This window comes from Ambystoma mexicanum, chromosome 5q (genome assembly GCF_040938575.1).
Source record: "Ambystoma mexicanum isolate Mex_15411 chromosome 5q, UKY_AmexF1_1, whole genome shotgun sequence".
Classification (NCBI taxonomy): domain Eukaryota; kingdom Metazoa; phylum Chordata; class Amphibia; order Caudata; family Ambystomatidae; genus Ambystoma; species Ambystoma mexicanum.
In genome coordinates this window covers 96723144-96743929 of record NC_090933.1, presented here as the reverse complement: position 1 = coordinate 96743929, position 20786 = coordinate 96723144, and the positions used below count along the sequence as shown (strand labels likewise).

Here is a 20786-nt window from a genome sequence, read left to right as displayed (position 1 = left end):
GCATTGTGTTTAATATATGTAAATAACACCACCTAGAGGTACATGCTTGAAAACGGAGATCTCGAAGGGGGCGCATGGAAGGGGCGGTACAGGATCAATGATCATAAAATCAGTCCTTTTAATACTTTCTGTTTTGGTTGCTCTGATGCAAGAGATCTCACAGTTTTCCTGTGTACGTAGATTCTGCGGAAAGCACACCAATGAGGAGATTGCGATCAGGGCTGGACTGGGAACTAAAAGAGGCCCTGGAAATAATTACTGGGGACCAAAAGAGGCCCTGGAAATAAAGTTCAAAGTGGCCCCATATGACACATTTTCAGCAAGCCCAATCCTTTTCATATGGAAAAATGTGGAAATACCACACAAAAGAAGCCCAGGGTGCAGAGGCCCACCGGGAAATTTCCAGAGTTCCCTATAGGCCAGTCCACCCCTGATTGCGATGTGCTGTGCACACATCTTAAGCTTTCTATTAGAAAAGTCCTTGCACGCCCCGACTACTGGGGTGTAAACTAAGCAGTAACATGCATATATATTCCCGCCCTCTTTCATTAAACGCCAGCAGCGCCATAAAGGAAGCACAGTAGCATGGATGTCTTTGCAGCGAAAGTTAGTTCAGAAGAAAAGAATCAGAAAAGGCAGTCAGCTCTTTGAACAAGTGACTCAGTGGCGCCTGCGATTCTGCTCAGGGAGCTGCCTTTCACACTCTGATCTCTCCATCAGCAGGCATAATGATGTTGCAAAACTACTCCAGTTAGTTATTGCAGTTGCCTAATGCGGTCATTTCCATATCACAGGTGAGCAGTGATGTCACTGTTCCACTGTGATACGAGGATTGTTTACAGGTTTTTCTACGGATACTGAAGACATCCATGTATTGAGCTGAAGCAGTTCCTTAGGCATGCAGCACTTTAAAAAGCATCAACTATGAAGAATGCTAAATAAATAAACCCTCAGACCGTACAAGCAGTGACAATGTGGGCAATACTCCGTACTTGATAACTTACAGTATGTAGGAAACAGAAGGTTCGCTGGGAGATGGCCGAGAGCTGCTAAAGTCAACATTGACGATATTATCTGTGCTGGGAGATCGAATGAAGGCCAGGGATCCTCTGCGCTCTCCCTAAGGGCAAGGCGAAAACAAAATCAAGAAAACAGGAACTTGGGAACGCATTGTACTTTAATAGCAATGGAAATTAACACATTCCCCTTCTTAGGGCCACAAATTATTGGCCCTTTTGCTTTTAGGAATACACATGATAAAAATAAAAACACCCACTCGTCCTAGCTTAACATTTTAGATTGCAACTTCATCTTATAATGGGCCTCATTCCGAGTCCGGCGCTAACCAATGGCGGTAGTAGCGCCTTGGTCGGCACCGGACCCGTGCCGGCACCGCCCTGGTGGAATGGGAAATTACCGCCCTATTCCGAGTTGACCAGGGCGGTAATTTCCCATTCCCCAGGGCTCTTCCCCATTCCCAAATGAGCCCCCATAGGACTCAATGGGAATGGGGAAATTGCAAATAACGGTGACCGTAGGTCACCGTTATTGGCTAAAAAGCCCCTTTGCGCCCTCGTCAGGCGTTAGGGGCGAGGGCGCAAATGTAACTCGGAATGTGGTGGTAAGGGATTACCGGCACCGGTCTCGTTAACGGTGACCGGTATCCCTTACCGCCATACTCGGAATGAGGCCCATTTGTATCTACTTACACTTTAAAGTATAAAAAAGCTTTCCGTGTAAGAAAAATGATTCACAAAGCTGTCCACTGGAGCAATCGGTGTGCGGTGGCAGGATCCAATCTGAGATGCTTAGGGCAGCTCCTGATTGGCTCCAGTGGCAATCTCTGTGAATGAGGCTTGACCGTCCAGTATCGTTCCTGGATAACTCCGAATATACCCAACGTACGTGTTCTGTCGACAATTATTATTGGCTGACTCTGAGCATTGTGTAAATGTGGAGAGGATGTGCCCATGCTGATGGCACAATAATGGCATGCACAGTGGCATACACCATCTGCCCACATTTAGAGTCAATGGGGTAATTACCGGCACTCGGAATTACCACTGGATTCTGAGTGCTGGCATCAGTGGTAAATCCCCATTCCATGACTCCATGGTATTACCGGCACTGGTAATACCGGTGCAAGTAAAACCGGTTGTTTTTGCCGGTAAGGTGCCTGACTTAGGTGCCCCACTGGCAAAACGCGTAGTTGGTTGGTGCGGTAACGTGCCAGTATGCAGTAATACCGGAATGTACATACCCCACCGGCCAATTTACAATGAGGCTCAATGAGGAAAGCAGGTGGGGGCTTTTTTGAGGTCTCAGCAACGGTAAGAAGGACAACCAATGCACATTTGAACTAGGGTTTTGGAAGAGGGACAAGAAAGGACAGATTTCAAAGAGGGTATGCATGCCGCCATGATTTGGGGGGAGGGACACGTGATGCCAAGGATTTATTATGGGTTTGTCAAAATGCTTCAGTAATATGGGAGGGCAGGTGGGGACTTCTCAGGAAATATGTTAGATGAGCCAGTGCTTTAAAGCTATCATTGAAGGAGGTAAAGAAACACGTATTATAAGGACTAAATCACTCCAAATTAACACATATTAAATAAATCTGGAGCTCGACGCAGCCTGCACTGTCTTTTAATGTAAAGCCACATAATTTTTCGGTGCTGTACATAACAAGAGATGTGTAAAAAACAGTCAAATGTTAATAGTCTACTGATGAATATGTATCACATTTTAATGTAGCACTTCATTCCGCTTAGCTCTCAATTTTAAGATACTGTACTTATAGGTGTCATTGTTACCCAATTTAATGGTACAAAATCAGAAGAAAATAATTGTTAAAGGGCTGTGCTTCAATTCAAATTTAAATGCATCACTTACATATTTCAGAGTGGTAAAGGGATGAGGTTAAGCAGTAATGGGATGTGTTTCATGTTTGGGCCAGGATCTTCAGTAACATTCTGAGCAGGTAGATACTAAACCCAGCAGGTTGGTACCTCTTAAAGGCTGCCTTCCAGCAAACTTAAAAGAAGCTCCAGCCTGGTCAGAACTTCAGACGTGATCCCTGTGGGCTCTATATCTCTGATGCACCTTGGTCATCGGTGGCATATGGAGCAAAGGTGAACTATCGCTGCAAGCTGTGGTCGGTGTTTAGTAGAAACGTTCACCAGCCATGAGTCACTGGAGGCTGTTTAGGGGACTCGTGTGACAGACACTGGTGGCGGCTGCAGGCTGAGGTCCAGCGTCCACACACAAGCTTATCAAACCGAGTGAGCATCGGCGGGCTGTGTGCTGTGTGCAACACACTGGTCCATAACAGGAATGACCAAAGTCCCTGGTTTGTGATTTGCACGCAGGTCCATCAATGGAGCGTTGCATGTGAATTATTTGAACGCAATGGTAAAGTCCTCAGATTGGAAATTTAGACTCAATCGGAAACGTGACCTTTATGTGAGTGTCCAAGAAGTGAATAAAACTTGAACTCTGGTTTGTCATTAAAGAGGACAGTGAAAAGCAAAGCACTGAACATCTTTGAGGACATTCCAAAGGATGGAGAGCAGTATGGCAATCTGAAATGGTGTCATGACAGCAGTGACATTGGTTTAAAAAAGTATGCATGAACATAAGTGAGACTGGATCAATACAATACTTGGTATATGGGTGAGAAAAAGGCCACCCCAGATTACTTTTTTCTAAGCACACAGGATTTTCATAAGGTAACAAAATTGTTAGTAACCAAAAGTAATAAAAGTGACCATGCAATCATTTCCTTAAATTTAGCAATTAGGAATATTACCCCTCAAAAAGTGGGTGTGGGAGATTTGGAAAATAAATACACAAGGAAATCGTAAATGCTGGTCAGAATGAAACTTAATGAAAATGAACGACTCCCTGACCAAACAATTCAACGCATATCCTACACAATTGAGAAGATTTATTATAGAAGAAATTGAAGATTGGATATATTGGTTAACATAGCAATTTGGAACCAAAGGGAAAAGGCTAGTATCCTATATAGGAAATAGAAATACCAAATATATCTATGACACTGAAATTGTTTTCCAGAAAAGATTATTGCATCAGACAACTAGAAAAATAAGTAAGGGAATGGATATAAATCATGCCAATAAGATTGGAATGATTAAAATTATTAACATTTGGAAGAACTCATGTAAACTCCGTAAAAAGACATAGAATGTCTGCAAAGAATGTTAATTGTCAATTGATGTTGAAGGTTTTGCCCAGCAATAAAACCAAAATATTTTGGCCATGAGAAACAATTCCTCACACCAAAATGAAATGCATATTAATTGCATTGAGGAGGCCACTTGGATTAGACACATCAATAAATTGCACTATACACATACATCTGAGATACCTTAGAGACCACATGCAAATGTGCTAAAATATCAGATTTTGTTCAGTTCAAGATATAAATAAGTACTCAATCTGAAAAGCTCCTCGGCACCAGGGAAGGACTGTCTGGCTAACCTTGTGCTGAAAAGTAACCCAGAGTGGTGGGCAACATTATTAGGACCACTATTTGATCAAGCCATTAGAACTATGAAATACTCAAATCATGGGAACTACTGATTCTGATACCAGTATTTAAAAAATTGTATATAGCAAAGCTACAAAACTACAAACGTTTGGCATTGACTCATGTGCCCAGTAAATTCTTATCTACGTTTTTTGTTTTACGAATTGTTTATGTGGGAAGAGTCACATTTTTTATTGAGTATGCATCAAACTGGTTCCAGAATTCTTTAACACATCACAAAAACGTTATACTTCTAAATGTCCTTTTTAATAGAGCCCTACATACTAAGGAACACACCCTATATGAAATGTTTAACGACTACAGCGCGGCCTTCAATAGTATTAACTGGGAGTTATTATGGACCAAGTTAGAGAGATGGGGTATACCAAGCGGGCTACTAAGTATGACAAAACAACTAAATAGTAATACATCAGTAGTAGTTTGTAAGGACAGATATGGGGAGCAAGCTTATAGCAGACCAACTAATCATGGTTTGAAGCAGGGGTGCATTTTGGCAACCCTGCTTTTTAACCTATACATATCTGATATGCCCAGATATTTGTTTGAAATGAACAACTATCCCCCAGAAATTGATGACACTCCGATTGTATGGCTAGGATACACTGACCACATGGTTTGTTTGATAGAACACCTATAGACGTAAAACGCTCTCTGTACACTATTGAAATCTATTCCTCCAAACATTCGCTCACTGTAAATGTTGATAAAACAAAGATTATGTCCATTGGGCGTATACAGATTTGTCCCTATAATAATTGCCACATAAATAAAACAAAATTAGAAGTAGCGAACTCCGACATATACGTGTACTGGTATGAAACTCCACCTCGGAACAGTCAATGACGGATAGAAGAGCGACAAAGGCTACTCAAAAACTGGCAATGATACACAATTTACTAAATCTTAGATGAAATAGATGAAATAGAAGGGAAGATACGACATTGCATCTTAGGTGTTTCGAATGAAGTTCCAATACAGGCAATTCGCTTGGAATTGGGTTTGACTTTGCTTTACACATGTGCTAGAATTGCACAAAGCTAATTTTGTTTGAAACATAATGATAATGGCATCTATGCTCTTCTAGCAAAAACTATGGAAAAGGGCAATAGCCATGCTTTCAATAATCATAAAAAGGGCATAGAATTCCAAAGTGTTATGTAGTTTACAAATGATAACGAGTCAGATATATATGCAAAGAATAAGACTCATACAAAAAGCAAACATTTGGGACACAATACATAATATTGATGTCATCTCAAAAAAGAAAAACTCCCAGGAGGCCATAATGTGGTCATACATAACACACAGTTTTCAACCTTATTTAATAAAGTTTCTATTTAAATGATATAGGAGGAATATCCTATTATCACGAGTAAACCAATTGCTGTTGTAAGTATTGGGAGCGAGAAAAAACATTCCTGAAGAAAAGCAAAATTGTAGGGTTTGTAAAAAAGATATTAAAGAGACATGTACGCGTCTACTGATTGAATGTGACGTTTTGAATAAACAAAGACATGATTTGATTCACAGCTATTTCTGGGACATGCAAATACAAAATCCATTTGACCTTTTCCAAAGATGTCTTGCAGGCAGACCATGAGGTCCAATTTTATCAGTATTGAGACTTTGGTCAATTATACATGAGAAATATCTGGTACGCGAAAACACATCTCTATGAAAAGGCTTGCTTATGATTAGAGTAAATTGATGGGAATAAGATGGGAACAACATGATTTAGGTTTTTAAAGGAAACAGAAATGGATTTAATATTTTGTTAAATGTTTACTTTGTATTAATATGATATTGAAAGTGGTATTAACCAAATTATTTTTATTGTAGTCTGCTGTACGATGTATGTAATGTAAGTGTGTAAAGTTTGTATAAACTAAATCACATGAAAAAAGAATGAAGTGGCTATTGGGACAATTCCTTTAATGAAAATTTTGCATATCAATATTTGGGAACTACCCAGTAGGGAGGGTGCTTTAACAATGTCTAATGCTGAGGGATGATTTTTAAAAAAGGTTAAACTGTTCTACTTTAAAGCAAATCCTATGAACAGTACTTCATTTTGGACATTCTATGAGAAAAATCTTAAGGCATTTGACTTTCTCTTATTGGTGTTGTGAGGTAAAAACAAACTTTAAAGTATAATGCAATGTAACGATTGGGCACTCTACAAGGCCAATTATGTTACACCCCTTGCATAGCTGCAAGTTTTATGTACCCACTAACAATGTTTGCAACCTTCTGATATCTGACTTTGGATGGAACACAAATTAAATATTTTAGTTTCACTTTGATGAGACCATAAAAACTTCTGCTCTCATTGTATTCAATCCTTTGCGATCCCGTATATACACACAAGCCAGTTTAATTCTGAGGTAGGAGGCTCGCTCTTTCTGTTAAAGGGTCTTTGGTTCGTTTGAGTTTTGTCTCCCACAGCGCTGTGAAATAAACATTTTCCTTAACATGATCTTACCCAAAACAATCATTGGTCCTGATTCACTGGCGCAAATCTGAAATGCTCCCTGCATCTCAGATTTGCTGCTGCCTTATAGCTAATTCACAAAGCCAAAAACTGGCGAACATTCGGCCCCGCCTGGAGTATCTCTGAGATAGCCTTGAAACATTATGTGGGAGTCACTTCATCACATGATCTTCAGAAGCATGCTTCAGGTTTGGAAAACCACCACCTCTTGGAGGATTTGAACTTCTAAACCAGAAGGATGCCTATAGAGAAAAGTGCTGCCCCTTACGAATGGGACCCGTCGTCAGTTATCCGCTTTGAGCTGGGTTCGGTCTCACTGAACATGCAACTTCTCTGGAAGAGGCTGCTTTCATGTAAACACTTTGCACAATCCCCAAATTCACTCTTTGGGGATTTTATTGAGAGCTTGTAGGGAGGAAACCCACTATACTTAGTAAAATCTGATAAACGTCCTAGAACTAAGGGTCTTTCATCTTTTAAAATCATGCAAAATCTGAAGAGTGCTAAAAAGCGTATTTGGCCCAGCGACTGGTGAGAGACTTGCCTTGAAATCAAGAAATACAAACTCTTCACTAACTTAAATAACGAACATAAGAGACTGGCTGTGAAACCTCCTTACCGGATACAGGTACCATTGCCTTGCCGCAGAAGCGTCCTGATGAGATTCAGTTTTAACCTCTTAAAAATAGGAAAATTATTTGAATACAGGAAAGATTGGACATTTCTAATTCATTGTGTACATTTTGTGCAAAAGTAACTGAAAACGTGAATGTGTAGTTTTACAGAATGTGTGTATCCTCTGTTTTGCCAGATTGCTGCATGATCCTTCCTTCCTTTGTGCTTAGCAACACCTTTTGGGAGAGGATGAACAAAGGGAATTCTACTGCTCCGACATATGCACTATTGCACTTTTTGCACAGAATTATATGAATGTATTGCTGAATGGGATGGTATATTAATGCAATAGTGATTGATTAGGAGCTATCCAACTTCTGAAACTGACCATTGTTGAATCTGTAATGTTTTATATGTTTACCTTTTGTACTTTTCTATAGAACTTGAAACTGAATTTTGTTATGTTTAAGAATCTTTTGTTGTAATTGCTATTTGGTGTAAGGTTTGGCGTGTGTACAATCCATAATCACATACATCATTGCAAACATCTCGAGGACCCTAGCACTTTTAAAATTGTGGAGTTCCTGTTTTGATGCTCTTGTGGCCAGAGGCCTCTGGGCAGGGGTGTTGCTAGGTCTGGAATAGATCCGGGGCTATGCTAATTTTGGGACTGTCGGGACTGGGGGCTAGCTAGCCTTTTTGGTTTTTCCCCACTGAGCTTTTACCTGGGGCTAAAACCAAAAGACCCGGGGCTATACCCCCCTCAGTCCCCCCCACTCCTCCTCCCTAGCAACGCCTCTGCCTCTGGGCATCAGTCACTAAAATAGTTTTATAATAAGGTAATTGATATTTTTAAATGATCCTGGTTGTGTGGATAGTGTGCTTTTCTTGTCCATAATTATCTTCCATGTAACCAATAAAAGCATAGGTCACAGGTGAGCTGCTGCCTTCTCAAAGGCAAATCGGATGAAGATGAAAAACACAAACAGAATGATTTCTTTTCAAACATACTTTTCCTTTTAAAACATAGATTTGCTGCAGTTGTCAAGAGATTGCAGAAGACAGTGAAAAACAGACGGAGGAGGAGCCCACGAAATGAGACCTGAATGCACATTTATTTGCGGCCCAAAGGCCTGGCCTGTTACAAAAGGCTGCAGTCAAAACCGCAAAGAAAAAGAAAGAGGACTGGGCAAGCTTTCATAATTAACCTCCGTCCCCCTCGGGTGGCATTTTTGAGATCTCAGAACAGCTGTAACCCTATTTGGTTACTCTTTTGATCCCCCATGAGAGGAAACGTTTTGCCTTGTCCAGAGGAAAAGGCTGGATGCTGTTAACTCTGATGGCCCCTAGGCCAGAGGGAGGGAGTGTTGCAGGGCCTGGAAAGAGGATGTCCGCCGCTTCATTTTGCTTTTCCTCTCACACCGTGAACCTTCTAGAAGAAAGCTCTTAGACGCGCTGAGGGAGGGAGGGACCACCGCGAGCAATAGACTGTCTATTACAGAGTTACCAGCAGCACAGCTGGGTTTCCGGGGCAAGCATGGCGAAACATGGGCGAGAAGAGGACCCGCTAAAGCTGTCCTGGAAGGCCGGGCGTGGTTTCCGTGCTTTCAAACGGCCCTGAGGTCTTTACTTCATCCACCTGCTCTGTCATTTTTTTCACATTTTTTGTTTGGAAATTTGCTTGATGTTTTTGCATATTTTTACCTTCATTCATGAAAGGCCACTCAGACTCCAGGTGTAAAATAAACCTTGACTTCTGTGTAGATATGTAATGTGCACAAGTCCCAAAAATGGGTCTGGAAAATCGTTCCACATACACAAATTACTTTGCTTCTTATCGTTAAACCGTTTCTAATTGCAGGATATGAAACGGTTTGCTCTTGATTTATTGATGTTACCGTGTAATGTGACTAGCCTTCATTTTATTTTTATTTTGTATTTTATTGCTTGTAGCGTGAACCTAGCTCAAGAGCATCTGAGCGCTTTACCACCGGAGGGCGCCAGGATTGGGCTTGGCATTTCATACGGTAGCGCAGTCCTGTTGGTGGCGGGAGAGAGGGATTTATTAACAGTCATAAGAGCTGCCACAGGAGAGGTTTGTGCTTCAATTTGCGTGGTGTGAAGCAAGGCTCGCGCAAGGTGCGGGACGCGCCGGAACTGCTTATCTTTCAATGATTATCGTCCGGCCATTGACGAGGCATCATAGGCCATGTTTTATGAGCGCACCTGTAGGTACATATATAAAAACGGCAGCAATGTAGATCACAATAAAGTTTTCATTGGCATGAGTCAGGGAAGACTGCTCCTCTCGCGAGAACCGGAATGTGAAGTGCAAGGTCAGGCCAGAGACATTCCAATAACCATACCCTTTGGAGGGATGTGCTGCAGGGACATGTTTTGTACGCTCTAGGCTACAGGAGAAAAGTGGGTTTCCACTGGAGGCACATTTCTTTATCATGTCAGTGAAATATGTAGGTCATGTGGGTGGAAAGCGCTCACATGGTCCATCTCTGAGAATTACTGAGGTGAGGAACACGCAGAAAGCTTTGTAATGGATACAGAAGTGTATTAAATGATGTGTTTATTTATATAGCGCCTTAATCCAAAGCGCTTTACAGAGCACATATTTACATGCAATATCCCCCAACAGAAATTGGTACTCATTTATCAACCTTGGAAAGATGAAAGGCTGAGTTGGCCTTGCTGGGATTCGAACCTGCAACCTGCAGATCACGCTCAGATCGCAGCAGCAAGCGCTCAACCCTCTGAGCTATCTTACCGGCATATTAAAGGTGAGTGTAAGGGGTTACACTGCCTACCAATAAGGTATGAACTTAGGAAAAGGATGCAAGGGTATCACATTGATGCCAGGGTTGCCTCCAATGGGTGCCTTGTGGGTTATGACAAAGTCACCATTGATCTCCCCAGTAAAGGGAACTGGGGAACTCTGGAGGCCAGGGGAGGTGAAAGGTTACGTGATGTGATTCCTTGAGGTAGGCGAAGGGGGTATTCCAAAACCTTCCGCAGCCACCCGGTAGGGTAGCATGCATGTAGCAACACAGTCATCCTCACGTTGAAAGAGCTGTAGTGTCAGCCACAAGGATATGTCTTTCATGAGGAATGTGGGGGGGCTGCCATTTGGTGACATGCTGTGACTGAGATAATTTAGGGTGAAGAACGTCTGAGAAAGCACTAGGAAGGATTTTGTTATAGTTACATTTTCAGGGAATCCGCGCATGGCGCGCGCATCCGCACATGGAGTAGGACTCTGCAACGAGTGTGCATTAGGTGCACAAGAAGTGGGCATTGGGCTTTAGAGGGTAACCAGATGCGAAATACACGGCAGCAAAGAAATACAAGTCTAGGAAGCAGATGCACTCTGCACACAAAAATTGCGAACCTATTAACCAACACCATGTCGAACACAGAGGCTGGAGCATTTGGCTTCCATGACAGTGTTGTCCGATCCCAAAATGGTCAACAGGTTTTTCGAGACGGTCTGCAGTCGATTACTGCTTCAAGGACAACCCCAGAGAACAGTGGTGCCATTTCAAATACACTTATGTGGATATTGCCTCACTAGCTAGAACACATTCAGAAAACCAATGCCCAAGCTCTCATTATAAAGTAGGCAAAGGTCTCCTGGCTGGGATGTGGTAGGACGCTGTTCATGAGTGTTAAAGGCAGGGGCGTTGCTAGGGGGGGGCTAAGGGGGCTCTAGCCCCTGATCGTTTGGTTGTAGCCCCGGATAGAATCTCAGGAACTACAGCCAAAAGACTAGCTAGCCCCCAGTCCCAACGGTTCTGACATCAGCTTAGCCCCGGGTCTTTTCCAGAGCTAGCAACTCCCCTGGTCAAAGGTCTAGCAGAGTGATCAGAAAAAGTGGAGTGAAAGGGAAAAAAACTGAGGTGGCCAAAAAAAGAAGGACAGATAATAAAAAAAGTACCGAACAAGTACCGAACAGGAGACGGCTAAGCCAAGCAAGCCACAGAGCAATAACGGCTTAGAGGGAAGGCTAGATTAGAGAGTATGGTTGAGAAGAGAAGCTGGAGAGATGCCTGCTGGGGGGGGGGGTCTAGCCTTGTTGCTGTGGTAACGGCAAAGCCACCAGCACAGACTGAAGATGTTTGCAGCCTTGGAGGAACACTTGGCTGAGGAGGGGATAGGTACTGCTGCTTGACAAAGACCTGGGCAGGTGGGAAGAAAACCCTGCCTAGAAGAAATCGTAGGGCTAGAGAGGAAGCCTCATGTCGTAACTTGATAATAGATCAAGAGGCCACTATGGCAATAGGGGCAATGGGACAGAGCGTACCCTAGTGGCCACACAAAAACATGAATTTTAAGTGAGCAAGTGTCGTGTCTGCAATGACACAACCTGGTTCATCCAGGCTTTCTGGCCATGAAGGTAGCGCCTACATGGAAGGAAGGATAGTTCAGGGGCAACGAGTTTGTCTTGGAAGCAAGACAGCGCGCCGCAGTATAGGTTCAAATCCCGATCCCATGCTTAGAAACCACTCGCTGGAATTAAGCGCGTTATAAATTAACAATAAATAAAATAAATAAATAACTTCACTGTGGTGGAATGCATCACTTCCTTGAGATTACAAATGAGTGCAACCACATTGGCGTTATCCCTAAATTAATCCAGCATCCAACCTTCCAACCCAAGCGAAATGGCATCCAGGATAAATTCAAACCTCCACAAACCACGACGAAATGAATCCATAATCTCCAAATCGGGCAACCTGCCACATACGCCCTGCCATTCTGGTCTGCATGGGAAACCTTTGGGCAGTGGTGCTCTGTTCAGTGGAGGTCGCCAGAAGGGCGAATTGATGTGAGTAGCCACAGCCTGCATGAACAATGCACTAGATGGGGCCTCTCTAGACAGACAGACAGACTTGATGTTGGCATTCTAGCCGTCTATCACCCTATGGGCAACCTCTCCCGTTCAGGGAAGTTATTTCCATTCTGGAAAACACTTTGAAGAAGTATGCTTCATCGATCCCTGATAACTCTGATAAGCAGGCAATCAATGAATGGTGCAAGGTTGAAAGCCCTCATTGGCAACAGTAACTTAACAGTAGGTCAACAGTAAGTTTTCCATTTTCCTCTGACAGGTTTACAACCTTTCTCTGCTACGCGCCAACAGCGATGCAAATACAATGAGCTCCTTGCATACTGTTGCAAAGTGGGTTAAAAGGATACACTTGCTGTAGGTTACTTCACAGGTAGTTTTATTCATCGACTTCGGGTTAACAGGCTTCATCAGGTTACATCAAAGGAGGTAGGAAGATATGGTGGAGAGCTCACTGGCTCCCACCATCCAGGCTACATTTCTGTCAACTGCCTGGATCAGAACTCCAACCACACCACATTCTACTTAGACATACAAGCTTCCACGCTGTCATTCCACACTGACATCACCAGGATCAGAAATAACACCTACCCTTGCAGAAGTCGTCTAAACACATGGGCCTCATTACACGGTAGGCGGTAAGGGTTTACTGGTACCGGTAAGGGCACCAGTACTGGTAAACCCTTACCGCCTTACTACGAGGTCCCTTTGCGGGACCCAACCTTAACAGCTGGTGTAGACCAGCCATTAAAGTTGGGACCCGCAAAGGGACCTTGGTGCTAATTACGGTACCGCAATTTGCGGTACCGTAATTAGCTCCTTCCCCATTCCCATTGAGCCCTATGGGGCAAAAATGGGAATGGAGAAGGGCCATGGAGAAAGGGGGAATTCCCGCCCTGCCAACCTTGGAATGGGGTGGTAATTCCCATTTTCTCCATGGTGGTACCGGTATGGTACCGGCGGCAACCATGGTGCTAATAGCACCATGGTTTACCGCATTCCGTGTAAAGAGGCCCATACTGCTAATTGCCCCAGGCAAGCATATTCCCTGGCGGACTGTGAAGTTCCGTCCTGCTGATGCCAACTTTTGAATAATTTTAGGGAGCAAGCACTGCATGGCTGTACCTCATGAAAGTGCCTACTGGTCAGGTCTCATTTAAAAATCCATGGCAGCAAGTGGAAGGCGGATCTTGCCAACTACGGTCAATGGCTCACCTGTCTTGAATTTCCAGAATGCACAGGGTGCAGAAACCAGTAGCTCTAGCCAGTGTGAGTGGGATGTCTGGAGTGAGGCCACATCCTGAGCTTTTGCCAGTCAACGAGCCAGCAAAAGCCAAATGTGGTAACTACCACTGATTGGACGGCTGCCACAATGTTTCAATCGATTCACCTCAGTGATTGGCACTCACAAACCTTATGCAAATCCCCCATCAATGTACAAGAACTCAGTCACTAATTTGTCAACGTATGGATATTTCTCCCTCTTCAGAGTACTCGGTCATGCCACTGCTCCCCGACCCATCCCGTCTCCTCTGCTACCCCTACACTCTACTCCCTCAGTGCGTCACCTATGCACAGCTCTCCATTGCTTCTCTGCTAAGTATGTGCTTTAAAATCCCATACATACACATGGAAGAAAAAGCCAACCCAGGCAGGCACAGAGTGAAAAAGTCCTGCTAAAGAAGTGGCAAGACTGTTTTCAGACCTCCTGGAAGCAAAGGTCTGCTTGATACCGTGGAGAACAGCACTGGCTACCTTTGAGGCCAGAACCGGTACACATCTTATTGTCTCAGCGGAACCCGCAAAAGTCTCCAGAAATGCATTCTGCTATGCTCACCTCCCCTAGATAATCCAGCTTCTGAGAGACAGAGATGGCAGCTGACAGATAAAGAGCCCTAAATTTGCATACAAAAAATATGTGTTGCATTGTCTTCTTCCGTGAGTGCCATCCTGCTGTCACCAGAGCTGAACCTCCAGCGGACCGGAGGTCCGCACTGTATGCCAACAATTTGGGACGAACGCTCACCAGCTAAAATGATAGGAACTCTTCATCTTCTCCATGGCATGGTAGATCCCAGTGGATCAATTCACCATTGCAGCTAAATAACACCTGAGACCGAGGGGCACTTATCAAATAACCGTGACATTCACTGACAGAGAAGCTGAGTTGTTTACAGATCAGGGCTATAAATTATGTTAAATATATTACTGTGAGTAACCCACATGCAGATTTGACAGCTAGACCCAGCCAACAACAACCAATGGGTTCTGACCACGAGTTGACCATGGGCCTCATTACACGGAAGGCGGTAAGGGTTTACCGGTACCGGTAAGGGCACCGGTACCAGTAAAATAAACCCTTACCGCCTTACTACGAGGTCCCTTTGCGGGTCCTCCCTTAACGCCTGGTTTTTACAGGCGTTAAGTACGGGACCCGCAAAGGGACCTTGGTGCTAATTACGGTACCGCAATTTGCGGTACCGTAATTAGCACCTTCACCATTAACATGGAGCCCTATGGGGCTGACTGGCAATGGTGAAGGGGCAATGGTGGATGGCGGAATTAGCGCCCCCACACACCTTGGAATATGGCGCTAATTCCGCCATCCACCAAGGCGGACCCGGTAAGGCACCGGCGGCAGCCATGGCGCTAATTGCGCCATGGCTTACCGCCTTCCGTGTAATGAGGCCCCATGTCTTCATTTTGGGCGTTTCATCTTCACTTTTGGGCCCTAGTGATCCTGCATTTCCAAGAGGGGGAGCAACAGGATCTTGGCTGCTCACCTTGCGCAGCCCCCAACGAGGCCCACGATGCCGCGGCTCGCCTCATCACCAGCAATTTGGTATTTGACTAAATCATTCCCACTTTGCGCAAATTACACTGGCTCCCTATACTGGCTAGGATCTGGTTCAAAACCGAATGCCAAGCCTCCAAGAAAATTGCCACTGGTATGCTGCATACCGAACAGCCGAACTAAAAACATTGGGTGGCATGTGGTCCTCTCGCGGTAAAATCGTAACAATACTAGAAACTAGACTAGCTCACAAGGAGAGAACAACGAAATAGACCTTTTCATGCTACGCAGCCTCCGGCCCTCTTGAACTCTACCCCGGTGGCAATCGGGACTGCTCGAAGTCTCCTTCAAGTTGGGAAAGAACTGAAGACCTGGCTAATGAACAACACTTTGGTGCAACCTAGATTTTGGCTATCTTGTGCACACCCCTATATGTATATTGTACTGAGAACATTATTACCAATGTTTTGCTCTATGACCTGTACAGTGCTCTGTTGCTCCTGAGCTAGATTTGAGCTATACACATATATCATGATAAAAGGATAGCAACATTTGCAAGTATTGTGTACTATATTAAGATCCAGATTAGACATTGCGTTGTTGCTAATTTCACACACCCAACGCTTCTCATCCAAATAGTATTTTACCTAAGAGTCTAGTTTTAATCATTCATTAGTATGTGTATGCATTTATTTTCTATGAATAAAGATTAAACTGCGTGTTTTCTCGAAATGGCAATCCTCAGTACAGAAAAGCCTCTTTCATGTAGGTTCCTCCAAACGGGTACATGTTCAAAGCCCTTTCGACAGTGATGCTCTTTTCATCCTTAAAGAAGTTAACCAGTAAACGGTATTGCGTCCTTTTGCCGACACCCATTTTTCTGACAGGTGCTTTGCCGAAAAAAATTCCCATAGACTTTTTTGGTGGGGGTGGGAAATGGTAGATAAAGGGTTGAGGGGAAGGTAAATACAAAAACAAATAATTAAGAGGGGACTGGGGGGGGAGGAGACTGCCACAAAAATAATTAAAACTAAATTTCAATTACGTTTTTCGGCAAACCTCCTACAGTAAAACACCCGTCGGAAGAAAGGGGGTCGGCAAAATGTCATGGAACCCAGTAAACTCACCTCAGCCACGTAGCTTATAGCATCCTTAAGATTGAGTTCATGGAAAACGTTAAGGATCCGATCTCTGGATTTCTGAGCGGATCTTCTCATGAAGAGTTTGCTAAGGACGTTTCTGTCGAAATTGGAAAACCTGAAATTTAAGAAATCAAGATTAATGACCACAAATTGAGTTTTACTATACAGCATATTTACCCATAGGTGGAATATTGCATTTTCCTTCCCTATTGATCCCTATACACTATTCATGCAATAGATAGAGTATCATATGATTCGCTAATGCTGGCACCTTGGCCTTTTTATCAACCTCCACCGTCTTCAGTAGAAATCAGAGAATGTGTATTAGTCTGCCGAACATTGCTCAGTATATTTCCAGGTTGATTCTTAAGAGAACCCAAAAAGCCATTGTACGTCAGCCCATGGAAAGAACATTCGGGGGTGGCCCGTAAATGTACCATTGCATTACTTCCCCCTCAGCTATAACATTATCAAGCAAACAGTATGCTTGTGAAAGTACAACAAACCACCATAAATATGCTCCAAATCAGGGTTCATCAACCTGTGGCTGTCCAGATGTTTTGGACTGCTAATCCCATGATCCCTCACCATTGACTATGCTGGCTAGGTTATATGTCTTTATAATGACACATTTTATGTAGAATGCACTTATACTGAACATTTTACAACGGAAAACAAAACCATTTTGGGGGCGGTTCCAACCCCCCTTACCCCTGTTTCACACTCCTAAAATCCCACCGAACCGTTTCCCCACATGATTTAACCCTTTACCCCACCCCACATACATTTTCGTTATGTTTTGTCATTGTAACATTTTCGGTATATGTGCATGTCTTCATAAAAATGTCATTATAAAGACTGTATACCTGCTGGCTAGTGGTGATGGGAGTTGTAGTTCAAAACCTCTGGAGAGCTAAAGCTTGCAGACCCGGCTCTAAGTTATTACATGAAGCCCTAACAGCAATTTGAGATTCTAACCAAAAAACAAATGCCATGATTTGCTTTAAAAACATGGTGTCCGATTCACAAAAGACTTTTTCCCAGCTGGGGCGAGCCCGTGGCTCGCACACTTTGGAGAAAATATTACATTTCCATATTAAACAATTCATGAAGAGTATGCCAGCAATACACAAATATTTGAGTGCATTACATTTTTTCCGACTTTTGCTCCAACATCTACGGAAGAGGCTGGGTAAAGTTTCCGGAAGAGACTGGCAGGGCCCAACAAGCTTCCATTCACTGATCTATTGGTAACTGTAACCTAGCAATACAGGCAAAGGCCTCTGTGATGGATTGGGACGGGTGAGATACAAGCTAATTCATGATGAGTTACCCTCCTCTCCGGGCAGCGGAATGGTTTATATACTGTATATTTCTTGAATTCAGGCACATGTGTTACGTGCAGGTTAAGGCAGACTTATTTACTTATTTATATTCAGCCCCTAGCCTCTAGGTGGACATGTTCATCATTTGTTAGCCATTAAGGTCAGTGCGCCAGGACGCAAACCCTTATTGGTGCTGGAGAGACTCGTAGACAGCGACAGTTTAGGGTTTCATTACAACTAGTACTTCTGTGACAAGGGAAGTGAACAACTGTCCTCGTCTCCCTGTGAGATGTGCAATTCCGGTTCCCCAATGTACCAGCAAGAATGTCTCCGCGCCACCAGAAACGCCTGCAGAGTCTTTGCAGCTCCTTATTCCATGGTTCGGTAGGCTTACGATTCCAGAAACCTACTGCATACCACCGTAAGAATCGTAAGCATCCCAAACCGTAATCAGAGGGCTGCATTCCTAGAAGCATTCTGGCAGCTGCTCCCTTACTGGTGGATTGGTGGAGTATGCCACAGTCGACAGCAGGTTCTTCTTCTTCTTCTTCTTCTTCTTCTTCTTCTTCTTCTTCTCCTTCTCTTCTTCTTCTTCTTCTTCTTCTTCTTCTCCTTCTTCTCCTTCTTCTTCTCCTCCTTCTTCTTCTTCTTCCTCTTCCTTGGCAAACCCTCGGGAGGTCAATTCACTCCAGCCTTCAGCCCTCCCGGTCACAGACCTGCGCAGACTCTGGACATTGCAGGCAGGAAATGACCAAAGATAGCCACATCCGGGTCTCTCTCACGCAGCTCCTAGGAATGATGGCCAGCTGCAGGACCACATCTCTGGACCTCAAAAGAGATAGCCGTAAAGCTCATAGCCAGTCAGGCTGAGCACCCAGAGATTAGCAGAACTGCCACCAATGATGATGGGGTCCTCATAACTAGCCACGCACGTCTACTCACCTGGGGGGAAAACGGAGAACATGGTGCAACTTCTACCTAAGGGACTAATGGTTGTAGAAGCTCACATGTGTACTTGTAGCCTTGGCGATCTCAAGGCATTCGTGGCTATGCCGCCATTATTTATTTCTTGACGAGAGGATGACGAGCCAATGTGCTTCAGCTTCCTGGGCACCACTGTGAAACTGCGTCAATTTGTTTATTATTAGTTTTGGGGAATTTATTAAGAATTAACCTAACTTCAGGACTAAAGGAGCCCTGCACATTGGTAGTTGTTACAGGGGCTTACATGAGATGGGGGCACGGGGCAACAGTACTTACATAGCACTGCACCTTCTCCGGTATACTCTCTAATGCAACAAGGAACTGTTGATATCTACAGTAACAGCCCCACTTTCATTGAGGAAGACGATAAAATTGAATTGAGGTATTATGTTGCGCTTCATGCTGGAGACCAGCCTCCAAGCAGGGGGGCAGGATTCGATGTGATGCTCTGCGCTGTCTTGCCCCAAGCTATCCTCCTGGCACAGTTTGGCAGAAACATAACAAGAAAAGGGCCCTCATTATAAGTGATCCTGTCTGGAAATAAGGTGCGGGTAATTCAGGCCCCTACCGGCAAATAAATCACTCAAGGTGACCGGTGCTTCAGTGTTCCCATTCCCATGGTGTCTTATGGGACTCAATGGGAATGGGAACTTACCGCTCTGCCACCACCCATAATAACACGGTATTACTGGGATATCAGACGGCAGAAATGGTGGACGAGGTTGCCGGTACTACCGGCGGCCTACCGGCAACCTCGTAATGAGGGCCAAGGTCTCTTAGTATTTTTGCTAGTCTATGTCATATTCTGAAGGTTTCCCTTGATGGAGCGGTGCCGGTAATGGAAAAACCCTCCACTTGTTGACCCTCTCTCTGAGGGGAACCAGACAGCGTCCCCTTCTGAAGCAAATTATGACGGTGTGGTGTCGCTTGAATTCCTATGGATTTACAGGTGCTTTGTACAACTGAAAAAGTAGATGGAATGCCTAGGGATTCATTGCAATGGGAGCCTTGCCGCCATGACTGATCCTTTCCCGACCGGGGTGGTAAAAGGCATGCAAACCAGGCTACTGCTTGAATTCCAATGACATTTTACCACCCCAGCTGTGAAATGATTAAAATCTGAATGCGACTAGAGATGGGGTTCACTCTGCGTGTGTTGAACTAAGGTGTGTGGCTGGCACAGAGTGGTGGGCTGTAACGGGTGGTTGTCGGGAGGGAAACTGGTCTTGATGGGCTCGATTATGGATGTACCTTATACCTCAGGCGTGTGTGGGGGACATGGCATGATCGCTGGTGCTTTTTGCACGCCATGAGATGTCGATCTCCACCATATGACCTCAAATATGGGAACATTTGCATAGGACATTTGCTCTTTCCTCAGGAATATCATTTTGCGAGGAGAAAGGGTAGGACTTCTTGGAAGGCCCTGGATAATTTCCTTACTGCCCCAGTATGTCACGTTATCTCAGGGGCAGTAAAGGATTTTCCAAAGACCTTCCACGATCTATGTTTCCCCGTTAAAATCAAACACTAAGGGTTCACTTTCACAACTGCCAGAGTACACTCTGGATAGCCCCAGGCACCAGTAGGTACAGTACAAAGAGGGGAAATGATTCGGGCGGCTTCTCTTACAAGCGATACTTCTCGGTCCCGCGGGGGATCATTACGAATCCGCCAGGGCGAATTTGCAATGTCCCGGGAAAGCAGAGACGAGCCAATAAAAAGTGACCACGACCACCATAAGCAATATGTGGCTTTCAAGTTCTACGCCAAGCATGGATACCGGCACGGGAATCCGCAAGTGCTCACACAAGTTCAAGATCTATTCACACAACATTATTTGTAGGCCAGAGGTCTACAACCTGCGGCTCTCCATAAGTTTTGGACTCACCCTTGGCTATAGTAGCTTGGGCTGAACCGAGTTGTAGTTCAAAACAGCTGGCATGCTGTATACTTGACTTGTGGTTGGGCAGTGGCGGGACAGGGTAGGATGTTCTTGGACTG

General features: G+C 44.2%; 1 protein-coding gene across 2 annotated transcripts in view; it reads right to left on the bottom strand.

The window, feature by feature from the left end:
- Positions 1-20786, bottom strand: part of SLC9A3 (solute carrier family 9 member A3) — a 274506-nt gene that overhangs the window by 34416 nt on the left and 219304 nt on the right. For both annotated transcript variants that reach the window (XM_069620592.1, XM_069620593.1), the window contains exons 10-11: positions 16459-16588; positions 1005-1120 (exon numbers count right to left, since the gene is read on the bottom strand). In XM_069620592.1, the coding sequence (XP_069476693.1) occupies positions 1005-1120; positions 16459-16588 (246 nt within the window). The remainder of the gene's footprint in view (positions 1-1004; positions 1121-16458; positions 16589-20786) is intronic.